Source organism: Neolamprologus multifasciatus, chromosome 16 (assembly GCF_963576455.1).
Source record: "Neolamprologus multifasciatus chromosome 16, fNeoMul1.2, whole genome shotgun sequence".
Taxonomy (NCBI): Eukaryota; Metazoa; Chordata; class Actinopteri; order Cichliformes; family Cichlidae; genus Neolamprologus; species Neolamprologus multifasciatus.
This window is the reverse complement of record NC_140454.1, coordinates 5,361,224-5,381,572: the sequence shown is the minus strand read 5'-3', so window position 1 is coordinate 5,381,572 and position 20,349 is coordinate 5,361,224. Positions and strand designations below refer to the sequence as shown.

Genomic DNA, 20,349 nt, shown 5'->3' with positions numbered 1-20,349 from the left:
GTGGACTTTATCAAAGTAGATGTCTTTCTGAAAGCGCTGTAACTAAGTTTAAGAATATAATCCAGCCACTGTTATCATCGTCAATGCCCTGTACCAACATAGAGCAGAGCAGCTATCTGAACGCTACCCCAACAGAGGTCGATTATCTTGTTAATAATTTCACCTCCTCACTACGTACGACTCTGGATACTGTAGCTCCAGTGAAAACTAAGGTCTCTAATCAGAAGTACCTGACCCCGTGGTATAATTCTCAAACACGTACCCTAAAGCAGATGACTCGTAATCTGGAGAGGAAATGGCGTGTCACAAATTTAGAGGATCATCATTTAGCCTGGAGAAATAGTTTGTTGCTTTATAAGAAAGCCCTCCGCAAAGCCAGAACAGCTTACTACTCATCACTGATTGAAGAAAATAAGAACAACCCCAGGTTTCTCTTCAGCACTGTAGCCAGGCTGACAAAAAGTCAGAGCTCTTTTGAGCCAACCATCCCTTTAACGTTAACTAGTGATGACTTCATGAACTTCTTCACAAATAAAATTTTTATCATTAGAGAAAAAATTACCAATAATCATCCCACAGATGTAATATTATCTACAGCTACTCTTAGTTCCATTGATGTTAAGTTAGACTCTTTTTTTCCAATCGATCTTTCTGAGTTAACTTCAATAATTACTTCCTCCAAACCATCAACGTGTCTTTTAGACCCCATTCCTACAAAACTGCTCAAAGAAGTCCTGCCATTGATTAATTCTTCGATCTTATATATGATCAACCTATCTCTAATAATCGCCTATGTACCACAGGCCTTCAAGGTGGCTGCAGTTAAACCTTTACTCAAAAAGCCATCTCTAGACCCAGCAGTCTTAGCTAATTATAGGCCAATCTCCAACCTTCCTTTCATATCAAAAATCCTTGAAAGAGTAGTTGTCAAACAGCTAACAGATCATCTGCAGAGGAATGGTTTATTTGAAGAGTTTCAGTCAGGTTTCAGAGTTCATCACAGCACAGAAACAGCTTTATTGAAGGTTACAAATGATCTTCTTATGGCCTCTGACAGTGGACTCATCTCTGTGCTTGTCCTTCTTGACCTTAGTGCAGCATTCGATACTGTTGACCATAATATTCTATTAGAGCGATTAGAACATGCTGTAGGTATTACAGGTATTGCACTGCAGTGGTTTGTATCATATCTATCTAATAGACTCCAATTTGTGCATGTAAATGGAGAGTCCTCTTCACACACTGAGGTTAATTATGGAGTTCCACAGGGTTCGGTGCTAGGACCAATTCTGTTTACATTATACATGCTTCCCCTAGGCAGCATCATTAGAAGACATAGCATACATTTTCACTGCTATGCAGATGACACCCAGCTCTATCTGTCCATGAAGCCAGATAACACACACCAATTAGTTAAACTGCAGGAATGTCTTAAAGACATAAAGACTTGGATGGCCACTAACTTTCTGCTTCTTAACTCAGATAAAACTGAGGTCATTGTACTCGGCGCTGAAAAGCTTAGAAATATGGTATCTAACCAGATTCTTACTCTGGATGGCATTACCTTGGCCTCCAGTAACACTGTGAGGAACCTTGGAGTCATTTTTGACCAGGATATGTCCTTCAACGCACATATTAAACAAATATGTAAGACTGCGTTCTTCCATTTGCGCAACATCTCTAAAATTAGAAATATCCTGTCTCAGAGTGACGCTGAAAAACTAGTTCATGCATTTATTACTTCCAGGCTGGACTACTGCAATTCATTATTATCAGGATGTCCAAAAAACTCACTGAAAAGCCTTCAGTTAATCCAAAATGCTGCAGCAAGAGTACTGACAGGGACTAGAAAGAGAGAGCATATTTCTCCTGTTTTGGCTTCCCTTCATTGGCTTCCTGTTAAATCCAGAATTGAATTCAAAATCCTGCTCCTCACATACAAGGTCTTAAATAATCAGGCCCCATCTTATCTTAATGACCTTGTAGTACCATATCACCCTATTAGAGCACTTCGCTCTCGCTCTGCAGGCCTACTTGTTGTTCCTAGAGTATTTAAAAGTAGAATGGGAGGGAGAGCCTTCAGTTTTCAGGCCCCTCTTCTGTGGAACCAGCTTCCAGTTTGGATTCAGGAGACAGACACTATCTCTACTTTTAAGATTAGGCTTAAAACCTTCCTTTTTGCTAAAGCATATAGTTAGGGCTGGACCAGGTGACCCTGAATCCTCCCTTAGTTATGCTGCAATAGATGTAGGCTGCCGGGGGATTCCCATGATGCATTGAGTTTTTCCTTTCCAGTCACCTTTCTCACTCACTATGTATTAACAGACCTCTCTGTATTGAATCGTATCTGTTATTAATCTCTGTCTCTCTTCCACAGCATGTCTTTATCCTGTCTTCCTTCTCTCACCCCAACCGGTCGCAGCAGATGGCCGCCCCTCCCTGAGCCTGGTTCTGCCGGAGGTTTCTTCCTGTTAAAAGGGAGTTTTTCCTTCCCACTGTCGCCAAAGTGCTTGCTCATAGGGGGTCATATGATTGTTGGGCTTTTCTCTGTATCTATGAAGCGCCTTGAGGCGACATTTGTTGTGATTTGGCGCTATATAAATAAAATTGAATTGAATTGAATTGAATAGAAGAAGAAAAAAAAACAAACCCAAAATTGAGCAAAACACACGTTCTCTCTTTCACAAAAGGGAATTCTCCTTATGGGGAAAAGAAGGATCCCGGACGAGCCGCCACTTATGTTACGACCCCCTCTGCTAGGCGTCAGGGAAGGAGTAGCATACACAAGCCCCCAACACAAAACTGAGTAAAGAAAAAGGTTTTAATTTCAAACTTTGAACAGAAAACCGACAGGGCTGTTCAACAGACCACTGGGCAAACAATTATTACATAAAGAAAAAAAACAGTCAAGAGTTAAAGGTTAACTAAGGCAAACTGGCCACACACAAAATAAAAGCTAAGGGTTAACTAAGGCAAGCCAGCATCACAAAATTCTACTCACAGCCAGCTAGTAGCTCAAAACTCTAATCAGTCTAAGTTCAAACATGCACCAAGGCTTGACAAAGTTCAGCAATATGAACAAGTTCAACAAAGATCGAAGAGGGAGGCACGAAGGGCAAACTGCATGTTCAGTCCTAAGCAGCAGCCAATGAGTGAAGGACCTCCAGCCTTTTGTAGCCACAGGTGGGCACGGTCAGCCACTGATTGCCTCTTGGAGCATCACGGGATCCCCGGGCAGCCAATCGTCCGTGTGGTCTGGCACACTTCATTCTGCATAAGAGAGGGTTGGCACGGGTCTCCCAGTAACCAATCACCCACAAGTCATGGCACACATGGATCTGCATGAACACAAAAAGGCAGTCTCACTCCCTCCAAGGCCCAGGGCCATAACAGAGTAGAATAAATCCTGCAGTTGAATCGTAAACAAGTTCATGATCTGTGCCTTTTTATTTCAATACACAGCTGCGGGATCTAGGATCGCACCCCTCCCAGGCACCTGTCACACCAGGGGGACAACACCTGCATCAAATTAAAGTTGATTACATCGATTAAGCATCATGAGGAAGAGGGTGGGGGGTTCCCTATTTTCTTTTGCTGGGAGTTTGCAACCCTATTAGTTAGGTTGCTTAATATTTCTGCTAAGTACTCTTTAAAATACCAGAATAGGGAGGATGGTGTAGGTTTAAGTTTATTAGATTGATCAGTGTTGCTGAACTATGGAATATTTTGGGTGCAGTGTGTTTTTTTTACATACAGGTATAACAGAATAGCTTTAGTGTTGTTGTTTATTTAAACTTGAGTATGAACTTATACAAAATGCAGCAAGATATTTAAAAAAAAAAAAACAGTTTTATTGATTAAAAAACACTATATCGGATTCATATCGGTATCGGCAGATATCCAAATTTCTGATATCGGTATCGGACATAAAAAAGTGGTATCGTGCCATCTCTAGTTGTTAAATGGTAAATCCAGAGGCAATACCCCAGCATCAACAGGTTCAGTGCTGCAGGATTAACGGAAAGCTCTGAACTCCTCACGGAAGGTCCCGACTACTCTGATCAGCTCTGTTGTCATGATTATACGTTTTTGGAAGGCTGCATCTGTTGAAAAAAACAACAACACAAAGAATTCTGGCTTGTGAGAAACTGGATAAGCATTGTGATGTTTGAAAAAACCCAACATCATTAAAAAGAGGAAAAACATGATATTCAAGATAAGTTCCAGGTAAGGAACATTCATTATTAAAGTCACGGAAACGGAAAGTCAATTCAATTCAATTCAATTCAATTCAATTTTATTTATATAGCGCCAAATCACAACAAAAGTTACCTCCAGGCGCTTCGTAGATACAGAGAAAAACCCAACAATCATATGACCCCCTATGAGCAGCACTTTGGCGACAGTGGGAAGGAAAAACTCCCTTTTAACAGGAAGAAACCTCCAGCAGAACCAGGCTCAGGGAGGGGCGGGGCCATCTGCTGCGACCGGTTGGGGCGAGAGAAGGAAGACATGATAAAAGACATGCTGTGGAAGAGAGACAGAGGTTAATAACAGATATGATTCAATACAGAGAGGTCTGTTAATACATAGTGAGTGAGAAAGGTGACTGGAAAGGAAAAACTCAATGCATCATGGGAATCCCCCGGCAGCCTACGTCTATTGCAGCATAACTAAGGGAGGATTCAGGGTCACCTGGTCCAGCCCTAACTATATGCTTTAGCAAAAAGGAAAGTTTTAAGCCTAATCTTAAAAGTAGAGATAGTGTCTGTCTCCTGAATCCAAACTGGAAGCTGGTTCCACAGAAGAGGGGCCTGAAAACTGAAGGCTCTGCCTCCCATTCTACTTTTAAATACTCTAGGAACAACAAGTAGGCCTGCAGAGCGAGAGCGAAGTGCTCTAATAGGGTGATATGGTACTACAAGGTCATTAAGATAAGATGGGGCCTGATTATTTAAGACCAAGTCAGGTGGGCATGTCTCCTGATCATTCGGTCTCAGGTGACTCTTTCACGTGTTTATAAATGGAAGCAGGTGCGGTGAAATCTTCAAATGTAACACTCGTACACATTTGCAGAGGCAACTTTACGTTTCTGGATCATATTGCACACATTTGTAAATTGTTTGAGGGAATTAATTCTGCATACATACATAGAGCGAGAGTCGGGGTACACAGTGGGCAAGCCGACCGCAGGGCTAACAAGAGCACTCTCGTACCTTTACAACGGAAAGACATGAATGTATGACATGAAAATATTTTCTTTGTTCAGAGTTGGTATTGTTATGAAATTTATACTTTTCTCCTTCTGTTTAAGTTAGCTTTAGTGATATCATACATACATCGACCTTCAAATAACGAATAACTAAATTCTTACATTCTTACATGATACAGCCGAGAGTGTCGTGCAGAAGTTCTGATAAAACGTCCGGTCAACTCTGCTGAGCTTAAATGGAATTTCCCGCTGCCTGATGTGATGTACCACTTTGAGAGGGGTGCTACGGAATAGTCCATGTGGTAGCAGCTGTAAATTCCCGCTCGACCATAAATCAATGGTTTTTCAACGTGATTGTTGTCACATTGTCAACTATAAACAGATCACCAATCAACGATAACAGAACAACAGTGATTCAATGTTATTTCAATGTCAATGTTGTTTCAACATATCAATATTGTTTCAACATTGATATTTCATTGACATTTCAATCCTGACGATTCTGATGGATCAGATGAAAAATCAACATCAGTTCAATGTCTCCTTGCTATCTGGGGTGTCAGCCATCTTTTGGTCAGTGCCTTTTTACTTGCAGCCAGCAGCACACCAAGTAAGTATTTGTCTATACCCTTTATGTCTGAGGGTATGTATCCTAAAAATATGGGTTTGAAATCAAAGGGTAAATATGTACCAAATATGTTTTGCATCACTTTGTGAACTTCTCTGCAGTAGTTCTTAATATTCTCACAGAATATAGAGTAGTGGTGTGCTGTTTCGTAGCCACAGTTCCTCCAACATTCACAACTTCCGTCATCATAATGTGCCTTTATAGCTGGGGTGATGAAAAAAACAGCAAAACTTTTCCAGCAGAATTCCTTCCATACATGTGATGTTGTACTTTTCCATTGAAAAGAACAAATGTTCTGCCATTCCTCTTCTGTAATTGCCAGATCTCCCTCTTTCTCCCATCTTTCTTTTATATACTTTGTTGAATAATTGCTGAGATCATGAAGACGTTTGTATATTTGTGAGTTTACACCTTTCTTATAAGCATTTACAAAGAGTGGCCTCGCTGTAGTGGGTGTTGTCAGGTATAGAAGTTTCTTAACTGCAAGTATCTAGAGTGGTCTTGGTTTTCTAAATGAAACGTTTGCTTTAAAGTTTGGAAACTCATAATTTCATCTTCCTTTACAATACCACATATCGGTGTAATTCGTTTATCGCTCCAGTTTTTAAAACTAGGGTCTATTTGATTTGGTGTAAATTCTGAATCATATGCACACTCATTTAATATTTTTATATCCTTCTCCACCTCATTTTCTTTTACCACCATTTTCCAGACCCCTACTGTGGCCTTTACCCAGGGAATTCTTATTTTGGAAATGTAGTCCTGTAGATTTTTATCTGCTAGTACTGCCTTTATATGCATATTGGTTATTGTTTTGCATTCAATTTCCTTCCATGCTGCTACATATGAGGGATCGCATCAGTGCAACACTGCCCTGATCATTGCTGGTAGGTCCCATTTGCCGTTCTCTTTGGGCAGTTGTAAAGTTTTGTATCGTATTCTGGGTCATTTCCCTTGCCATATAAATCTAGAGATCGTTTTATCCCATTCAATAAAATCGTTTTGATTAATCTTGAGTGGAGGGTCTGAAACAGACATAAAAATCTTGGTAAAACATTAATTTTGATGGTTTCTATTCTAGAGCTTATGCTCAGACATGGGATATGATTCCATTTTGTAAGGCCCTCTTTGATATAAGTGGTTGTAGTTTTTGTCAAATAGTCTTTCTGTATCTTTAGTAAGTGTTACACCCTGGTATTTAATTGAGTCTGTGTTCCATTTCAGTGGATGTGTTTGTTTGAGCTTTTCAGATCGACTATAATTATAGGGAAGGGCTTCAGTTTTACTTAGATTCAGTTTGTATCCTGTCATTGGGCCAATGTTTTTAAGACAGTTCATTACCTCCGGGAGAGACTCCTCAGGTGTTTTTAGGAATAATAGTACATAGTCGGCTTGCTATTTTATGTTCCACATCATTTATTGTAACACCTGCGATTTTTCTCACTCCCCTCTCCAATGTGAGAGGGGAGTGAGACAAGGCTCTTGCTGGGTAACCATTAATCCTAAACCTTGCAATCGGGCTATTATATAATGCCTTTACGTTATTTATTACCAGCTCATTAAAACCAAATTTATGCAAGACTCCATATAGGTATTGCCAACAAACAGAGTCAAATGCCTTTTCAGCATCAAGACTGAGGATCACAGCCTGCTCTCTATGTTGCTGTATATAGTTCATTATGTGTAAAGTGCGTCTTGTGTTATCCTAGGTTTGACGTTTATGTATAAAGCCAGCCTGATCATTATGTATGAAAAAACAAAATGGGGGCTCGGTTGCTGAACGCAAGGGTAGGGAGAACATGGATGGTTTGGCCACAGCATTTACGTCGGCCTCCAGTGTTTCAGACTTCCTGACTGACCCAGAGATCCTCATTCCTCTGCAGGCCAGTACTGTTGATTGTGCCGGCCTCCAACTAATCGGTGAATTTGATTTTGATGGCATATTGATTGAAGTGGAATGGTTGGAAAAGGTCAAGCTGTTGTTCTCAAAGTTGAACTTGTCCCTCTACCGAACCAAGCAGTTGCGAAATTCTTGGCATTTGATCAAGAAGCACTTCAATCGAACAAGGCTGTCCAGGGAAGGGTTGGAAATCCTACACAAGGTTAGAGGCATTGATCTTATCGAGCTCGGCGAGGGATTTAAAGTTCATGTTGTTGCAATTCCCCGATCCCTTGTTTTTGTTGACAAGGCCTGCCAGTCCCCAGGATATCTTCCCTATCCTACCACTGAACTCATCAATGGTATGATGGTCAACTTCATTGAGAATATCAGAAGCCTGGGCCTCGGTCACTCTGGCACAGCTGGCTGCCAGCGGAGCTCACGGGGACGTCACTGCAACCCCCCTGGCTTCTGCTCCGCGGCTGCTGAGTGACCCCTCATCTGGGACTCTCGTCAGCTCCCCCCCCCCCCCCCACACACACACACATACACCCTCTAGCAGATCATTACATGAAGGAACCTTTTAAAAACAAGCGCGTTCATGCTCACAGGTGTACACACGGGTGCTCACACACACAAACGACACCCTTTTTGGCTCCTACCTCAAAACACACTGTACGCTGTCGATCTTACGTGCTGCACAATAATGTTTAATATTTAGTATTTACACTTATATTCCCATATATCACCGTGATGTTGTTTATTCTATTCCTCTCGTTTTCTTCTGCTTGTTTTCTTTTTTCATTCTCAACAGGTGAAATTAAAAAAGTATCTACTGTTATCTATTGCTAGCTAGTTTATTGTGATGGTGTTGTTGTTGTTTATTATGTTGCTCTTTGTTGTTTGTTTTCTCTTCTGGTTTTTTATCTCCATACAGGTGATCCACGTGTTTTGTTTGTTTTTCTTTTTTTTCTTCCCCCCTTTCTCACCATCTCTTCTCCCCTCTATTTTTCTTTCTCTCCCTCTCTTTCTTTCTCCCTGTCCTATCCCCCATTCATGTCTGTCCTGTCTTTAAAAAACGAAAATAAAATAAATACATAATTATAATAAAGGTCAATCAAATGGACCAATATGGCAAGGCCATGATGATCCACTTGGTAAAGTAAATCCACTTGGCATCTTTCTTGGCCTTCAGACAACAATTCTGATGACTAAAGATCCAAACGGGACAGGCAAAAAAAAAGAAAAAGAAAAAAAAAAAGAATCTCAGAAGCCTTCCAGAGGGTGAACTTGGTCAACCCACGTTACAGAAGACAACCCCGCAAAACAAAGGTTATATGAATGTGTTACCCCAGGATCAAGAGTTGGTGTTGTCCACCATTGAACAGTCCAAGGATTCCTTGGGGGAACATCCAACGTTGGATCTCCATTTTTTGATCTACAAGTTTGGCCACAAGTCAAGTGAACCTCTGATGTTGTCCAAGATCACGGATTTTGATAACATCATTCGTTGTTCTCTGCATGTTGCATGCAATGTGATGTCAACTGACCCCAACACCCAATTGTTTTGGTCCAGAGCGGGGTTACAGCAATTGGTTGGTCCAAGAGTCACGCATTTTACCGACATGTCCATGCACGAGTGTGCAAATATGCAGACCGAGTTGGACCAGCATGAGTTGGATGTCGATCCAGTTTTGGCTCACATTGCCCATCTGCCGTTTGTCACCTTTTGGCAGTTTTACGTGGACTCTTCCCACACCCACTACAAGTCAACGTTCCGCCACCCAATAAGTGGGTTGATAGTTAATGGTGGGCTCAGCCACCCCATCTATCTCAAAGCTCTTGATAGCCGTGCGGAGGACTACTATGTCCACATGCGGGACCTTGCCAGCAAGTGCATATGCAAATTTCCCTTGCGAATTGAGATGGTCCAGGGGCTGGATCAACATGATTTGGGATTACTCAAGGAACCTATCAAAGCGGACTTTTTCTTCCGCATTCTTCACATTCAAATTTGATGTTCTCCCCCTGGTGGTACCTTTCAAATGGGAGAATGAAGAGTCCAGTCTGCAGTTCATCCTGTCAAAATGTCTCACCCACATGGTTGAGGAGCTCTGGGAACTGGGTCAACAGTACAGGGGCAAAGGCGGGTTCCTCCCAGTCTGGAGAGCCTTTCAGCTGCAGATAGCGCTTGAAGAGACATTTCATGGACACCCCTTGTCCAACCTTGACATTGTCTATTCTTCAGCCCTGGGCACAAGTTCTCGCCACAAATTCAGTGCCACGCATATCCGGGGCTTCATGGCGCTTGGTCCTGCCACAGGGCCAGCAATTGAGGACACACCTCCCCCTTTGTCACACTGGACCAAGGACAACCTACAGATTCTGCGAGTCCAAAGGCTCTTCTCCCTCACATGCAACATGGAATGTGAGCCTTCAGTACTTGGTCCTTCACTTGTCCTCCTCCTGCTGCAAGATATTTTCCGTAGGAATGAAGAGATCCCCCTTGCTGAGCTCCAGGGAGCTAAATGCCCTGAGATTCTGAAGGGACACATCAACCTGTCATCCTTAGTTGAGAACCTCGCTACAAGGGATTCCTTTCCAACTCCATTCACCTTTTCCAGGACCAGGCAGCTCATCCAAGAGTCCGGCAAAGATGTTGGAGAATGCCTGAAGGCTGGCTTCCTGGAAATGAAGCTGAGGTGGTTTCCTGACCTGAAATATCGGGATGTCAGAGGAACGGCGCCGGGCAACCTGGAACTTTGTGGACTTTGTAGAACTCCACAATGATGACAAAGAGCCTTCGATTGAGGCATGTTCGTCAGCCTTGGTAGGGGACGTAGCCATGGAAATGGAGCACCGGTCACTTTGCTATGCACGAAATCTCCGCGAACATGGCATGCCATGGTTGGTCCACGTCCTGAAACGCCTTCCAGGAATGATTGATGCCTCTACTCAGAAGAAGATCCTTGTCCTTGTCAGTTCAGTAGGCCTCCTCATGAACCGTGATTTTGTGTGCTACGAGAAAATCAAGCATCTGCTAATTGAGCTACAGGTCAGCCAAGCGGACCTTCAGAAATGGAAGATCATGTCCTCATCTACATGTGAGAGAACCTTTGGATTCACTTTGTACAAGCTGTACTACGACATTCCGTATCACATGGTGCACCATCCAGTTACTTCGAAGAAGAAGCCTCCAACACTGGAGCAGGATCCTGTGGAAGTTCCCGTCGAGCTAGAGGATGAAGAAGAGTGCATGTTGAAGTTATGTTCTGATGAAAACGTGTAAAACATGTGTGATTTGTACTAAGTTGGGTTTTTTTTCCATTTCACACAAATGTGATCTCATGTTACTGTTGTAAACATGTCTAATACTTGTTTTTTGACTTCATGTTCTGTGAAGAATTCATTCTTTAGATGAAAACATAAATGTTAATGTTCTAAAAATGTTTAAAAATAGTTTTTTGACATCATGTTCTGTGAAGAATTCATTCTTGAGGTGAAAAAATAAATGTTAGTGTTGTAAACATGTCTGAAAATTATTTTTTGATGTCATGTTCTGTGAAGAATTCATTCTTTAGATGAAACAATATGTCATGGTCCTGAGTCGGTGACCCAGCGCTTTAAGTTCACAAAAGACGCAGGAATAAGTAGTAGGATTTAAGAGTGTAATAATGGACTGAAACAGAAGATGGCAGCACTGCATGTACAAGGATGCCAGCTGCTGTTAAACCTCGAAGAAGAAGAAGTAGCTCTGTCCCAGAATTCATAGCGCAGCCCAGCTCAGTTTCCAACAATGGCGGTAGCTAGTTAGTTTTAATATTACTCTTATAGGGCTTTGGAGTTGACGTTACGCCGCAATGCATTGTGGGAGCGCGGCGCCATTTTCGGGGTCTACGAATCAAAACAAACTTACTGTGTTGGAACGATGATGACAAGAAACATGCTTAAAAGCAGCTCAAAAGAAAACGGACGGTATAGAGACCGATTGTGTCCAGAGGCGAAGCAGCGGTACTTGAAAAAAATAGAGTGCATCGCAAATCTGGACCCATATGAAATACGGCAGTGGAGTAAAGACCCAGACAGTGGAGTAAAGACCGCCACTGTCCTACCCCGATATCTTCACGTATCTTGTTTGTGGAGTAAGCGCTTACACTGCAAACCAGTTTCGTAATTACACGTCACTGGAGGCGCACATCCAATTTACTAACGGCTGGGTGCAAGATTTGGCCTTTTTCAAGCCGCCAAACTCTGAGTAGGTCGTCATTCATACCAAGGTAAGTCAGCTGGAGTGCATCGAGTGAAATAGCCATTGTCCACCCCCCACCATAATTTATGTTATACATTTATCATTGAACTGCTAAAATATCGTTATCATATTATGTGCCCATAATTGTAAAGTAGATGCAAATTAACACATTAATAAATGGGCAAATTATTAATGCCAATTTATGTCCTCCCTGTCTCATTTCATTTATTGTCTTTACATCAACCTTGTCCTTGTATGTTACAGGTACTGCACTCCCAAAGATTGAATGAACCTGCATTACGACCATGGGTAATTGTAAGCACCACGGGGAAGGTCGAAGCCGCACACTGCACCTGTATGGCTGGAGTTGCACTTCTGTTTAAAGTGGAGGCAACAGTGAGGATCCGTGGCACAAAGACAGTCACAGATGAACCAGCCTACTAGTGATGGGTCGGTCGCGAACAAAATGGCTCTTAGAGCCGGATCTCTGACGTGAACGACGCGAGCCGCTCCTTATCGCGAGCCGTGGGGTTTTTTTTCTTTCTCTCACCCTCTCTCTCTCTCTCGCACTTTTTTCCCGCTTCACTCAGCATGCAAGCCTTGTGCTTTACGCTGGGAAGAGGGGGGAGGGGCGGTAGTTACACTCAGTAGCACAGGAACAGAGCAGGAGGGAGTGTGAATAGTTGATTTTTGTATTATATGATTTATTTATTACATTTTATGTGGAGTGAATAAATAAAAGTATATTTACGGTGGCCCCTACAGACAAAGCACATACGAACTTCAAATCACGTACGAACTCTGAAGCACCTACAAACTCCAAAACACGTAAAAACACATACAAACTCCAAAACACGTAAAAACACGTCCAAACTCCAAAACACGTAAAAACACGTACAAACTCCAAAACACGTAAAAACACGTACAAACTCCAAAACACGTAAAAACACGTACAAACTCCAAAACACGTAAAAACACGTACAAACTCCAAAACACGTAAAAGCTCCAAAATACATAAAAACACGTACAAACTCCAAAACACGTAAAAACTCCAAAACACGTAAAAACACGTACAAACTCCAAAACACGTACAAACTCAGAAGCACAGAAGTGTGTGGTAATAACGTGTAAATGAACTTTTTTTTTTAAATTATTTGACTATATATGAATGCTTGTGTATAAATACATAAACAATACACATATGCTTTCATGCTTTCAATTGTGTAATTTAAGTGATCTAGTAGCTCTGTTTTGGAAGTTCAGTTCATGCCAGAAATGTGTTTTGGAGTTTGTACGTGTTTTGTCTCTAGGGGCCACCGCATATATTTATATATAAACATATATAAATAAAACCACTTTTTTTTACATTAGTAATTCCTTTTGTGCATAATTTTATATTATTGTTAATAATAAATTAATTAAAGCAACAAAACAACCTGAAGAGCCGGTTCGGAGCCGAAATGGCCGGCTCTTTTTAGTGAGCCGAACCGAAAGAGCCGGTTCTCTAAAAAGAGCCGGAAATCCCATCACTAGTGCACAGTCCCTTGGCCTTACCGAGCTACAACTGCACTGTGTAAAGTACATAGCTACAAAGCTAGGAGACACGGGGCCACAGCAATACACCTTCCCCCGGGCTTGCAGCACCTGATTCGTAAGAGTGCCCCTTTGAAGTGGCCAGAGAGCTCTGGAGGCGCTGCAGCATGGAACTCTCGCTTCTGGAAGAGAGTGAGATACCTGATGCCTGCCACACCTGTCAAAAAATGTGCACAGTCTACTATTATCTAATACATCTTTCAACACGTTTTGTTTAATTTTTTGTACATATGTTGGGAAATGTAAAGAAAGGATGATCAGTGTTTATCTGCCTTTTATAAATCACAAGAAACACTTTTAAGAACACATGGTAAAGAGATGGGGTGGGGACAATAGAATCATGAAAGGTGACTGCTGCATGCAAACCAGAGGAGTCACGTAAGTAGTGATGTGCGATACCACTGATTTTCTTTCCAATCCGATACCAAGTAATATTCAGGCTTTCTTTAGACCGCGAAGGCCGGGTCCTCAGGTGGAAGCAGCTTCTGAATTTGGACACCCCCGCTGTTTCCAGGCCGGCCAATAATAACGGTGACATTTAACGTATTTTATCCGATAAATAAACCCTGTAAAATGTAACACCCCCCCCCCAACAGCCCTTTTGAATGTCTCCCTAGTATGGCCACAACACCTCACTCTTGGAGCACTTTTTTTGCCACATGTATCGCAAACCACGTCTCAGCTGTTTGTGGAGGTAAAATAAGTCCGCACATGACTCCGATTACGCTCAGCCATTGTTGTGAGTGCGCACGCCAAGGGGCTGCGAGACATTTATACAGCCGTATTTCGCACATGACTATGAAAGGCAGGAGGGGAAGTAGTTCCTTTGAATGTAGACAATCCGGTTTCTCTAAATTTACTCTAAATTACTAAAATATCGATATTTTAATGTGAGAATTGATTCTAGAAAATAAATGATTGGTATCGGAGGAATCGATATTTCAGAATCGAGCCGCACATCACTACATGTAAGTCACATTGTGACTACGTTGCTGTTTCTAAATGTTTAATATTAGTGAACTTTTTTCAAAACCACATATAATTTCATTAATAATGTTTATGTCAGGCTGGTGTTCATCGGCGTAACTTTGAGCTGAACATCGGGGGGAGGGGGGGGAGGGATCAAGATCTCTGTCTAAATCAATAAATCTGGGTGAATTCCCAGATGATTAAACATGCATCTATTTTGCTGGTAATACCTGAAGTGAGTAAAGAAAATTAACAGCCTATTTATGCAAGATAATTCATAATTTTATTATGGGGGGGTTATATTGGTTGGGTCTGAATATTGGGGGGGTCATAACGCCCCTAACCCCCCTGGAAATTACGCCTCTGCTAGTGTTGCATATTCTTAGTTTGTTGGTCTTGTCTTTCTTCCAAGTGTTTATTTTCTGCTTCTATTCCATTGTCTGCTCTTCTCCTCTAGTTGAAGCTTCTCTTCTTCAGTTTGTTTCATTTTGTTCTGTAAATGTTTCAAATGTTTCTCTGGTCGAACATTTGAAGGTTGAGAAAACAACTGCTGCGAACAAACCGACTGAAAATTGCTGCTTCTCACTCCTGTTTATGCAAAATTTTCAAATGATCTAAGATTTTAAAGGCGTCCTTGTGACATCATCACTCCCTAAGCCAATGTGATTGTCAATTGACATTTTTGAATGGGGATATTTTTTTCAGCCGGTTTTCAAATTTAAGGTAATATTTTAGTGTTTCTTAGTTTTAGATTAGTTGGTTAGTCTAGTTTTTTGCTTAATTTAATGAATAAAAATAACTGCAAGTAAACTAGTGACAAAGATGATGATGAATAATGGAGGGAACATGAATGTCTGCACCCGATGTAACTTGCAGATGTATTGAATGGTGTTAAAACCATCCATTAAAAAGCCAGACAACTCCCAGGGTCAGTGGGTTTCAATTATATCTTGATGCCATACATGCAGTGCTGTGCAAAAGTGCCATTGCTTTGGAACTAAGTGGACTTATATTGATCAGAGAGTTAGAACAACTAAAAGAAACTTAACATGAAAGGAACTAATATGGGTTAACTGGTAGTTGATACAAATCAGGATTTAAAACCAAAACTGACCTGGGAAGAAAGAGAAAAATATTTTTGTTTTATTTTTGTTTTTTTATTTGTCTTCTTCTTCCTTCTGGGATTTGGATACAATGAGTAAAGTATGAATATTATACACAAAAATACACTATTACCCATTTCTTGTTTCTAAATCAAATTCAAATTTTATTTGTCACATACACAGTCATACACAGTACGATATGCAGTGAAATGCTTACACAACTGCTCGTGACCTAAAGAAAAAAGAAAAGGCTATGAATAAGATAGGAAATAAATATGAAAATGAAAAAGGGTAAATTTAACTGGGAAGGAATAAAATAAAATAAAATATAAAAGTTAAAGTTGAAAATAAAATAACTGTACAACAAAATACACAATACACAGTATAGAAATATATAAGAATGTATGAAGAAATATAAATATATATACACACAATAACAGCAGCTGTACAAGTATTAAATGGAAATTAAGAAATATAATGTCCAGTGTTGTGCAAAGTGTCTTGTGCAGTGCAAATATGCTTAAAGTGATAAAATTAAGATGAATTATTCTTGAATGAAGACACTGATCTGACACATGTTAAATTTAACGAATTAATTTATTGTCCTATTGTCGTCGTCCCCCCCCCAATCTCTCTACCCTGTATTTTATAAAGTGAACACAGGGTAGGGAGATGATGGTGGTGGTCAGAGGGCCCGGTGGCGCCAGTGTCCGGCAGCCTCGCCTCTGTCAGTGCGCCCCAGGGCAGCTGTGGCTACAATGTAGCTGCCATCACCAGTGTGTGAATGTGTGTGTGAATGACTGAATGTAGTGTATTTATATAGCGCTTTACTCAGTTCCTAAGGACCAAAGCACTTTACACTACATTCAGTCATTCACCCATTCACACACACATTCACACACTGGCAATGGCAAGCTACGTTGTAGCCACAGCTGCCCTGGGGCGCACTGACAGAGGCGAGGCTGCCGGACACTGGCGCCACCGGGCCCTCTGACCACCACCAGTAGGCCAACATGGGGTTAGTATCTTGCCCAAGGATATTTGGCATGCAGCCAGGAGGCAGCCTGGGATCGAACCACCGACCTTCTGATTAGTGGCTGACCACCTGAGCTACAGCCACCCCAGAGAAACCCCCAACAATCCCCTCTGAGCAAGCACTAGGCGACAGTGGGGAGGAAAAACTGCCTTTAAACAGGCAGAAACCTCCGGCAGAACCAGGCTCAGGAGGGGCAGTCAACTGCCGGGACTGGTTGGGGGATGAAGCTGAAAAAAGAAAAGGGATGAAGAAGGGAGGGGAGAAAGTAATTGATGGAGAGGTGTTTGGGGAGAAGGGGACAGAGGGCAGAGGAGAGCTGAAAATTTAGATGGAATACAGGAATTGTGTGAATTGTGTATCGATCTTGAAAGACTGGATCATTTCTTTCTTTCAAGATTAAAAAAAGTTGGTGACTAAGTATTTGGTCTGAATGGCTTGGCGATGGCTCTGCCCAGTGCGCAAAAGAACCTGACAATGGCAGAACGCTTCGCTTTTGGTTTTCCCAGACGATCTTTTAAACTAGCCAAAATGCATTTTGCAGTTTCACTTTCTTGTAATTCCATTGAAACTATAACACGTTCTACAAAGCCCATGGTGTTGCAGAGGTCTTTCAGAAGTTTTTTGTCAATAGTTTTAAACGTTTTGGGTGTAATATAAATCTCTTCATCCTCCAGTTCTGCCCATACATAGTCCAAGAGCCAAGTGAGGATGTGACTTGGGTCTTGATATGTGCACGGCACGTTTGCCTCTTTAAAGGTTGTAGAGATGAGCTTGTGCAGGATGAGCTGAAGCTTTGCTTTTTTTTCTGCTTTTCTGGCTTTACAATAAAACTCTGCCACTGGGCTGGGTTTTATATTTTCTGTGGTAACTGATGGCAGTGATAACATGCGTTCCTGCTTATCTAATACAGCCAGTATGACTCTTTGGCTATGGCTCTCTGCCTGGATATTTAACCACCATCTGTATAGTCCCAAGAAGCGCCTTGCTATAGCTCGCAGATCATTATGCAGAATATTCTGTCTTTCTGCCATGACGATTTGCTCTGGGACAATTTCAGGTCCCGTGCCTTCCGAGGTATATTGGTGCAGAATATCTGTAAGTAATTCTGTAGACACCACTAATTTACCCTGTGAAAGGATTTCCTTGTTTGTAATTACAGAGTTGACATCTTCAACCAGTTTCTGCACTGACTCACTGCTTTTAGCAGAGGGTGTGCTGTGGCATCTGCTCCACAGTTGTATGGCAGTGCGAAGAATCATTACTTTTGCAAAACGTTTTGCAAAGAATGATTTAATCTTATCGGCAGCTTTTTTCAATGACTGCAGAATCTTCTCTTTGATTTGTGCAAGACTCCAAGAACCACAGGGCCCTTCTAAAATATCTTCAACCACTGAATTAGCAAGACTGGATATAAAACTCTCATTCTCTTCAGCAATATCAGATAGAAGGGGTCTATATTTGGCAAGTTTAATCAGTTCCTCGTCAATAATCTCACTGAGTTCACTGACAGCCTCCTGGATAGTTGCATGCACAATTTTAGAGGTTTCAGTCTTTAAGCTGTCCTTGTGGCCAGTTACATGCATTTCTTGTTCTTTGCTTACAACTTTCTCTAGAACATTCTCTAGGTCTACTTTAATGTCCAGACGTTCTACCTGTGTAGAACTATGTGGTTCTTCGTCTGGACTTGTTGTCCGCCTTTTAAATGAGGGCATACAGTTTACTTTAGAACAAAACCCTCTGATCATTTGGACGGCAGAATTAACCATTTTCTCCAGTTTTTTTGGAGGAATAATGCGCTGCCTTATCCTTTCCTTCCCAGCTGACTCGCTGTCAGCAGACTTAACACTCCGTACAACCTCTTTTACCATAAGATCAGTTAGTTCCACAGAGCTGCTTGAATGGTCTCCGTCCTTGACTTGCAGAACATCTGCAAAGGCCTGAGAAAAGCTGTCAGTAAATACGGGTGACAGACCCTCCTCTGTCGCTGGAATGTTTGCTTTTTTACATGCACGTACGATTTGATCACGTGCTATTTCTATTAAGTCCACAATAAACTCGGCCAGGAGAATTTTTGTGGCAAAATCAGGATTTCCTGATATTAGTGAATTCCACTGTTTACATGTTATCTGATCGAAAAATGACTGGATAACAGGGCGGACGATTTCCACTGTCACTTGCTTAATTTCTGTACTATTATTATTTTCAGGCATGCTGGCTATTTTTATTTGGACTATTATGGGTTATTTTGACTTATCGTATCAGTAACCTTCTGAAATGTATTTCGTTTTTTTCTCCCTCGCTAAACGTGAGTTAAGTTATGTTGCGCTTTTGCTACTGAAATGGAGCTATGTTAGTCCTATTTAAGAACTTTTGAGACGCTGGGGGCGGGGCCAAATACAAAGGATCAAAGGAAGCCGTTACCGCCCATAGCAACCGTTGCTATATGACGAAACCTTTTCTTTATGTCGTTGAAACAGCAGCTGAAAAACAACACGTCACGGCGGACGGCGTATGTTAACCCTGTGTTTATCCCAGTCACGTGTGACGGACGCTCGCGGATCGCCTCGCGCTATAACAGGTCAGAGCAGGGTCGGCAAGCTGCGGCTCTTTAGTCCTTATACTGCGGCTCCACGTGGTTCGGAGAAAAAAAATATATTTATCTGAAGTGTATTTTATTTGTGTTAGTTCTTTTTAACTTGTAGTATTAAATTGGAAGATTATTGTGATCTTGAAATCTAAAAATAAAATTATGTTATTATTTTTCATCGCTCAAAATAAGTGTCATACTCACGTAAACCATACCCGCCAAAATTCCGTGTGAGCATTTATCAAGACTTTCAACCCCAGGCATGCCAAGTGTGGATCTTCGGATCCACATACTTATGTGAGCAGCTATTCTCCACCATGAACTATGGTAAAAACAAACACCGCTCACGCCTCACAGATGACAGCTTACAGTCCTGCGTAAAGATGAAGTGACTTCGTACAGCCCCCATTTACAGATGCTGTGCGCAGAGGTTCAGGAGCAGAAGTCCCATTGTAAACATATCACGGCAGACAGTAAAATAAATATTTATCCAGATATTTTGCAAATATGTATTTTTCATTTTCTAGCAGCATAGTGCTTTTTTCCAATTATTTTTTTAAATTCAGGTCAGGGCTCCCCTACAGGCTGCGAAATTCCAAAGGCGATAAAAGGATGACGTCTCACTACAGTTTTCTCACTACAGGAGGATCGTATGGTCCTTCAAATGGTTCTTTAAAAAAAAAAAACATTTTAAAGAACCTTTTTTGAGTGGTTCTTTAAAAAAACATTTTAAATCTTTCAAAATAAAATGTATCATAAATTGAATTTGAGTAGGGTAAAATAAATACAAGCACAGCATAGACATATATTAATGGTTTATTGTCATTTTGTAGTATACCAAAAGACAAAAAGGCATTTTAACCCTCAGCACAACATCACTACTAATACATGTCACATATTAGTATTTTAAACAGTAATAATTAAATATATTTGCTATACTATAAATAAATATATATAAATAGTATATCTACAGATAACACAACAATTAATACATGTATTGTTTAATTAATAAAACATCAGAAAGTGATAAAACACATTAGAAATAGCAATAGCTTCATAACAGACCAATAAATCAACACATTTTCATCAGTAG

General features: G+C 41.1%; 1 protein-coding gene and 1 long non-coding RNA gene across 2 annotated transcripts in view; both read right to left on the bottom strand.

Moving 5' to 3' along the window:
- The window catches only part of LOC146500090 (uncharacterized), a 193,876-nt gene extending 179,243 nt beyond the window's left edge, over positions 1–14,633 (bottom strand). Inside the window, exon 1 of the long non-coding RNA XR_014869807.1 lies at positions 8,270–14,633. This is a non-coding gene — a long non-coding RNA (uncharacterized LOC146500090). The remainder of the gene's footprint in view (positions 1–8,269) is intronic.
- A 1,648-nt stretch (positions 14,634–16,281) lies between these two features.
- LOC146500089 (uncharacterized) lies at positions 16,282–19,119 on the bottom strand. Its single transcript, XM_085136249.1, has one exon. It carries the CDS (start codon positions 18,877–18,879, stop codon positions 17,083–17,085), a length of 1,797 nt encoding a protein of 598 aa, XP_084992375.1. The 5' UTR covers positions 18,880–19,119; the 3' UTR covers positions 16,282–17,082.
- Between the last annotated feature and the right edge of the window lie 1,230 nt (positions 19,120–20,349).